Genomic DNA, 8,776 nt, shown 5'->3' on the forward strand with positions numbered 1-8,776 from the left:
TTTCAAATTTAACCGACTTACTTACTAAGTGTGTGTATGCGTGTGTGCACAAGTAAAGCACTCTTCAACTTGTAACATTTCAAAGTGAATTTTGAAAAGTTTCTGTTTTTGAAATTGCGTTCAACGCCTCCGAGAGCGAGCGTCGTCTTGTTGCTTGCACATGCAGCGATTTTGTTGCTGACATGCAGCCATTCATGCTGCACGAATTCGATGTACGAAAAGAAGAAGGCTAACAAAACGCTTGGGGATATCTTTAAGTCCATGACAAAAGTTTGCCACTAAATAAAAGAAATCTCACATTATTTACACTTTTACATGCTTCTCACCGATGAGTGCCTCTACGCTGTTCTACAAATATAAGTTATTCATATTAAACCTGTCGTAAGTTGGTACTGATTGCGAATGATTTATCCTAAGGAATACGTGCATGTCTTTCTCAAATAAATACTGAAGTAGTAGTACAACTATAGTTATTCAGCGAAGTGATAAATAACAATAGATTTTTTTAGAGACTCTTTACAGATCACTTCAGAATTAATTTCTACATGTTTTGAACGGCTTACGAATTTAAGCACTTTTAAGAATTCAAGGACTTCAAAAAAGTTTGAAACTTTTTAATAAATATCATTTAGTCTGCTTTTAGGAGCCACTATTTTTGTACGCAAAGTTGATTGAATCTAATTTGTTGTATTTGTATGCATGATTTTGAACATCTTGAGGGGAAATTTAAGCGGTATATTTTAAATGAAAGACATTTAGTGACAAAGCAAACTCATTATATAAACATACATACATACATATAAAGCACGCGACCACACAAAGCACGACAATAGCTTACTGAAACTCGCTTTATTGTCGAGGGTTCACAACTGAGACACAAAAAACACAAAGTAAAAACGCACCAAAAAAAGAACTAAGTAAACAAAGAAAAACAAAAAATGCTCTAAAGAAATAAAAATTCAAGAAGAAGAAATAAAAAGAAAAAATCAAAACCATGCATGCCCAGCTACATGTTTTTGTTGGCAAACCCATAAGCGCATCCACATAAGCGTCATCACAGAAGGACACTGCCACTTGCATGCGTGGAAGTGGACTGGCAGCCAGCTTGGCAGCCCGCGGCATGATTGCATTCTTGGCAATTAATCATTTTTCGTTTCATAAAAGTGCTAGTCTAGATTCTTTTTTAATTTTTGCTTTCCATTTATTGCGCTTACAACATTAAATTGAGCAATCGATTAAATGACACGTTTCTTTGTTGTCCTCATTTTTGTCGTTATTGTTGCTGCGGGTTTTCTTGATGTAAGACTTTGTGATACAATTCGTACACTAGTCAAGTTCTACACTGTGTAACAAAATCATCTATTATTATAATGATTTTCTTCCTTATTCATAACTCGTTTGCGGAAACATTACTTTAGTTTAGAAAAATAGACATTTTCCATCAGCTGAGTCCAAGAGCGAACAGAAATTTACAACAAACTTATCAGATTTTTCATGTCTGATAGCTCCCACACTTGAAAATTATAATAGTAATGGCAACTCTTGGTGATATGGAAAGCCGAGTTCAGCGCACAAATAAAATAACCAAATACATATGTACCTATATACGCACTCAGCGTCAAAAGAAATTTCTATTATTTTTTTATATAAAATAATATAGTTCATACCAAAAACGAAGCGGAATTTCATATAAAGCAAAGTTTCGAGCCTTGAATAAAATTTGTGAAAACTCGGCAAATTTTCATCAAAGTTTCAAACTTTTTACTCGGAATATTCAGAAAAATGTTGGGTATGCAATTGATCATTAAATTTTGGTATAGTACAGAGCAAGTTTGAAATAGACAAAAAATCACACAGATTTTTGCAAATTTGTTTCGGTCTTCTGCATTATCTCTCATTTAACACCTACTCCACATTTTTTTATTTGGAAGCAAAGACCTAACACCGTCAGGAAAAAAAATCAAGGCGATTTTTAAACCACTTGAAACTTGGACTTTATTATACCAAAATCCAGTGACAAATATCATTGCAATATGTCGTGTATACTTTTTTGACCTTGACGTTTATACGAGTTTATATTGAAGATGTTTTGCAAAACCGATTTAATAACTTTTTTACATACTTTAATGTGATCTGCCGCATGCATCTGAATATCTTTTAAGAGCAACCTTTTGGAAAGTAACAGATGTTTTTTTTTTACTAATTTTCAAATATTTATATTAGTTTTCTATTAACATTATGATTATTTGAAAGAAGGTATTTAACACAAAAATGTTTAATTTTAAGTGATGTAGTTATTAGGAAAAAATTACTTGTAGCTAAAGGTATTTTTGAAAGATTTTCAGCGAGTGGATCAAAATGGTTCCAAATCTTGAGCATTCCTGTTTTTCTCAAATTATTTAACTTTAATTAAGGCTTTTCAATGCATGAGAAATAGGAAAAATATTCAGTCTTATTGCTGCTATCATATCTAAGCTTTTAATTATTTACCTCAATACAACAATAATTGCAAAGCCAACCAGAAGACTGAAGAATAAGTTAATAAACCGGTGGGGCAAAAGGAAAATGTGCGAAACATTTGCTTAACCCCAGCTTACTCAACATTCCATCCGACGAGAGTTAGCAAATATTTTAATCCGAACACTACAACCAATATTGGAGATGTGCTTCGGTCAAAGTTTATAATTAGCAACCTTCGGCTGAACCGTGCGAGTCACAGCAAACGGTTACAACACATAAAGAAAGACAGAATGAAAGAAAAGTTCTTCGAAAATAATACCAATCTCTCTGCGTGCCAAAGAGTATAATTCGAAGCAGTTTACTACATTCAGCAGATAAAAAACTTATTCGCCAATCCGAATGATTACACAGAAGCGTGCACAGCAATCGAATATGTGCCCCGCCCCGCCCACATATACCTATTCTCCTCCTGATCCAACTGCATGGCATTACTATAGCATTTGTAGACAATAGCACATCGTTGGAACTCCAGCAACAAATTCAAATACCTACTCGCTCAATATGCTGGATATGCTGGTTTATGTCTATGGGAGAAGTCGCGCATTTCAATGTTAATGCCGTCGATTCAGAGAAGCGGGAAAAGCATAAATCGATTTGCGCATATGTACGCCTGTGTGTTCTAGAGTTTATATATATGTACATATATGCAACAACAACGTTAGAACAACTTCGTATGTGCCACAAGAATGTAAATGAAAATTGTGGCCTTATTATCATCATTACGTACATGTATGGGAGTTTGTATGCATTGTATGCGTTTTGTATGGGTTAATAAGGTGTTTACATTTTTTTTGCGTTTTCAGTTAATGAGCGCGTTACGCTCAAGTCTGGTGTTCCTTGTGCAGGTTTTTTATATAATTTTACTTTCGCCATAATATTCTGACCACCTATGTAGAAGGCATTCTCTGTGTTACTGCTGCAGGTTAGGAGATTTTGTTGTTGTGTTTTAAGAACATCAACTCAGTTAATGTTGTAAGTGTTTAACTCATAACCACCAAGTATTATAAGACTTTTGTGAAAAGCCACGATAACCTTCAGAGTTTAATGAGGCGTTCAAGCGGCGAATGAATTAAGGGAAAGAATGGAAACAGTAGAGCAAAAGAGGCAATATTACATTAACGGTTTTTTAGGTATTAAAAGTGTAGTAATTACGAGAGCTTTGAGGAGAATTAGCGATATGCGATTAAATTATACTATATTTGCGGTATTAAAGTTATTAAATTTAAGAAAGTACATTTTTAGTAAGAACTTTTAAGCTCCCGACTCTCTTTGATTTCTCTTCAAGATAAATACATAAGAAACTAGCAAACCCCGCCCGCTTCGCTGGGCACACTAAAATAGAATAGATATGGTTTAGAACAGAAAAGATGTGGTTTTCATATTATTTATTTCTTTATTCTTTATTCCAGCGCTTTGGCATACACAATATTTTTTGTTTTTCTATTTGTTTTTGAGTAAATATATAATGCTGTTGGCTTCCCAACACGTGAACAGCCAACGTATAGTTGACCATGGGTGAATACTGGTTCTTCTAAATTCATCCCGCATATTTCTTAAGTTTGCCCTTGTGATTTATTGATAGTTATTGCAAATGTTAAGCGAATGGGCAGTTGCAAACGCTTGAATTCAAATGGCAATTCAGGTGGAATCATTGGAATTCTCGGTATTAGAACGTCTTCATTTGATGCCCATATTGTACATACACAACCAAAGGTTACCCGGGTCCACGTTTTGACCTATATCTCGAGACCCCAGTCACGGAGCGTCATGAAAAATACTCTGAACTAAAGCATTCACCAACAGCTTCCATTTGATACCCATATTGTACATACACATTCTAGGCTCCACGTTTTGGTCTCTATCTCGAGACCCTAGTCACGGAGCGGCATGAAAAATACTCTGAACTAAAGCATTCACCAACAGCTTCCATTTGATACCCATATTGTACATACACATTCTAGGCTCCACGTTTTGGTCTCTATCTCGAGACCCTAGTCACGGAGCGGCATGAAAAATACTCTGAACTAAAGCATTCACCAACAGCTTCTATTTGATACCCATATTGTACATACACATTCTAGGCTCCACGTTTTGGTCTCTATCTCGAGACCCTAGTCACGGAGCGGCATGAAAAATACTCTGAACTAAAGCATTCACCAACAGCTTCCATTTGATACCCAGATTGTACATACACATCCGAAGGTTACCAGGGTCCACGTTTTGACCTATATCTCGAGCCCTATCCACCAATAGGCATCCAAACTATACGTAAACCATCTTCAATACCTACTTAACAATGTGTGTAAGTTTGGTTTAATTCGGTGCAAAGACACGGCCGGTTAGCGAACACACACAAAAAGTTGACTTTATTTTATATATAAGATATAGCAACACGTACAAAAAAAAATAAGTTTTGCATTTAATATTGTAAAATTTGCACGATGATTTAATTTATAATTTATCCTAGTAGGTGGTCCAATGACCGACACTGCGACCTAAAAGATCTTTTGTGTCAAGCTACCTAATTTAATATGGATGATCCTTCTGATCATCCGCGAAAGTTACCCGACCACTACATCAGGTTCTAGTTTGCCTAGTTGTTCTCTGCCTTTGGAAAGGAGTTGGTTGAAAGCCATGTTCTTCCAACAATTTTTCTGCTATACGTATAAACCTTAGTATATCTGTAATAGGAGCTTTCTTTATTTCTTCCGGATCCAGTTGATCACGGTGGAAAATTTGCATTCTGGTTCTAGCCAGTGCAACGCACTCGCACAATAAGTGCTCCGTTGTTTCATCATCTTCAAAACAGAGTCTACACTCAGTGTCCCTGAGGAGTTGAATTCTGTTAAGATGATAGTTTAGATAGTAGTGGCCCGTAAGAAAGCCTACTATTTTCCTGATATCTACTTTCCGTAAGTTAATCAGTTCCTTTTTGTAGGTAAAAGGTCTAACCAACCTCTTGGCTTGACGAAGTTTCAGATTATCTTCCCAGTAAGCTATTCTGAGAGTATGTTCCCATTGGTCTACCCTGGATTTAGCTTCCGCCCAGTTGATACCACAATATGGTTCTGGTCCTATAAGGTCTGATGTCGATCCAGCCCTTGCCAGTTCATCAGCAATTTCGTTACCCTCGATTCCAGAGTGACCTGGAACCCAGCAAAGTACAACCGTATTTTTTGTACATAATTTTTGAAGATTGTTTACACATTCTTCCACTAGTCTCGACTCCAAAGAATGAGACATTAGTGCTTTCAGTGCCGCTTGGCTGTCCGAATATATAGTTATGTGGGCCCCTTTGATACCCCTTTTTAGATCTGTCAGTGCACAGATCGAAATCGCTTGGATTTCGGCCTGGAAGACACTGGGCCATTTGCCCATGGGTTCTGAAATTTTTGTGTTGGGTCCAAAGATCCCGGCACCAACTCCAGTATTTGTTTTTGAACCATCAGTGAACCATATTCGACTTTTTGGGTTAACCCAAGGTCCTCCAATTTCCCATTCATCACGGTCTGAGATAATTATCTCATAATTTCTATTGAAGACCCGTTTCGGAATCATGTAGTCTGTTACTGAACAGCTAATATCCCTATCCGGTATTTTTCTTAGAATACTCATATGACCAAAGTCACTGTATTCCTTATTTGACAAGATTTGCATTTTTAGTGCATTTCTAGCTGCACATTTCCATATGAATATATGCAGTGGGGATAATCCTACTATCGCTTCAATTGCAGTTGTGGGACAACTTCGCATGGCACCTGTTATAGACAAACAGGCCTGCCTTTGAAGACTTGCCAGTAATTTCTTGGCTGTTTCTTGTGTGGTTTTGGGCCACCAAACAAGGGACGCATAGGTAATGATTGGTCGAATCATCATTGTATACATCCAATGAATCATTTTGAAGTCAATACCCCATGTTCTCCCCAGGAGACTGCGACATGCCCACATGGCTCTGGTGGCTTTATCTATTACCGATTTAAGGTGAGAGTTCCAATTTAATCTTTTATCCAGAACAACTCCTAAATATTTGACCTCATTGGAATAGTTTATATTTGTTCCTTCGACAGTAATTGAACCAAGGTCCAACTTATATCTGTTTGTGAAAGGTACAATAATAGTCTTGCTGGGATTTATAGAAAATCCTTCTGCACGACACCAGTTTAGAATGAAATTTAATGTTTGATTCATAATGCTGGATATTGTTCTGTCGAATTTGCACGATGATATGTACACATAATAAAAATTTCACTCTAGCATGCAATCAAAAAATTCATAAATGCGCTTTTGTGTTGGTGTTTACGTACTCTGCGAGAAGTCATTTTACAGAATGGTGGTAAGAAGAATGTACACATATAAAATATTATATAAAGGAGGGCGGGAGGGAGGCAGAGCGTGTGCCTTTATGGAAAATATTTCGCTGGTTTAGCGCTAAGGTCACAATCACGCTAATGTTATAAGAGTATTTTTTTTAATTTATGTGTGATTTACATTCATTTAGTGATGTTAATACAGCGAAAAAACACTATGATTTAAACACTATGAAACAATATGATTTTTGCTTCATTAACAGAGTGCTTTCCAGCGCCCATTTTCTTGTAAAGATACTAAATTCTGAAATATTGTATTATAACAAAATTGGGCTCGACTGCAGGCGTCAGATTAAGCGATTACATTGCTATTCGAGAATTCAAATTGTGTACAAACATTAACAATAACAATCTTGCCGGCTTCAACATATCCCGATTCGGTATTAAAAACCCGTTCAAAAAGATCCATTAATTTCCGCCAGTAACGGTTACGACGTTTCCACTATCGTATTCAATAAAGTATGTCCCATCCAGCAAACAGCATAGTTGATATCACTTTTTGTGGATGGACTGGTGTCTGGAGGAGGTTTGTCGATTGCCCAAAAGTGGGTATTTGTTTCGATCTCATTGAGAAAATCTGACATTAAGTTGTTCAATTGCAACATCCTCCAACTGTAAGTCATACGGCAATGATGGTCGATTAGTACCAGTTATCGCACATCTTCAAACTCCAAAAATTCAAATTAGCTAACAGAACCTTTCCACCTTTGTGCAATTATTATGCCATCTAACCAAAGTAAACAAATAAATCGCATTCAAGCGAGGAGCAGCCTTGCAATGGAAAAATTGTACACGAGAGCGAGATAAAGGTAAAGAAAGTAATCAAGAGAAAGATTATTTCCATCTGACTTCCATGACATCAACAACAACAACATGCACAAGAGCAAGAACAACAGCAAATACCCTCAAGGCTAGAACAAATACAGAGAAAGTAACAGTAACAGTGGCAAAATAGTTATTAGCAGGGGAAAGCGACGGAAAGAAGAAGAACCCTCAAGAAAAACAAATTAGTTAAGGAAATGAATAATAAAACACTGCCGCGGAAAATAAATGAACTTTTGCAAAGAGCCAACAAAAGCGACAGGGCTGGTGGTACCGAAGACTATGTACAACAAAAAAGGGTAATGTGGAAAGACTGATGAGGTGCAAAACAGTTAAGGTAAAAGGAAGGCGATTGATTAGCTAGGGAAGCATACCTGGGCAACGAACTGAGCGCGGAAGAGGGCAAGAACTGTTAGATTTTTATTCTGTACTAGTAATAGTTAAAACTAGAAATTATTGTGCGGTATAAATATATATACATATATTATATGCATGAATAAGAGCTAAGTGCCACAAGCCATTACATGCTCAAAGACAAAGCAGGGCAAGTGAAATGGTAGTAAAGAAAATTGTGTTCTTAGTTAAAGCGGAAGAGCAACTATTTAATATGAAAAGACGAACAGCGAAAGCGGATAGCGGCCATTTGCCCTCCGCAATGGGTGATTGTGCTTGTAATTTTGCAACTCTGCTGTGCCCGCAGCTGCTGTTGTAAGTTCTTCTTCTTCCGACTCATTTGCCATGCTGTCAAGCGAGGCACTCTTATATTCTACCAGCCTAAGCTGTGTTGCACATTACCTCATGCGAGACTCTGTTTACCTCTTAACTGGCTGTCTTCTCTCCCACCACGCGCCAAATTCAATGAATGTAAAGAATTTGTTCTTGGGGTTATCGCTGTCAGTTGCCCAGCTTTTGTTACGGAATAAAGTTTATTAGGCAGTAGGGCAGTAGGATGGCTTCATTCTATACTAGCCTGCCAATCAATTAGTTGAGAGCCTCCAGCAGCTTGCCAGCCGAAACGAGCTGCCACTTCTTTACTGTTTTTCTTAGTTTCTCTCACACTTTTGGTT

The 8,776-nt window shown here is 37.0% G+C and overlaps 1 protein-coding gene across 1 annotated transcript in view; it reads right to left on the reverse strand.

Annotated features, from left to right (window-relative positions):
* The window catches only part of LOC129244412 (mitogen-activated protein kinase kinase kinase kinase 5), a 74,933-nt gene extending 66,484 nt beyond the window's left edge, over positions 1-8,449 (reverse strand). Inside the window, exon 1 of the mRNA XM_054882033.1 lies at positions 8,357-8,449. Within this exon, the coding sequence (XP_054738008.1) occupies positions 8,357-8,449 (93 nt within the window). The remainder of the gene's footprint in view (positions 1-8,356) is intronic.
* Positions 8,450-8,776: the final 327 nt, after the last annotated feature.

Source organism: Anastrepha obliqua, chromosome 4 (genome assembly GCF_027943255.1).
Source record: "Anastrepha obliqua isolate idAnaObli1 chromosome 4, idAnaObli1_1.0, whole genome shotgun sequence".
NCBI classification, from domain to species: Eukaryota; Metazoa; Arthropoda; class Insecta; order Diptera; family Tephritidae; genus Anastrepha; species Anastrepha obliqua.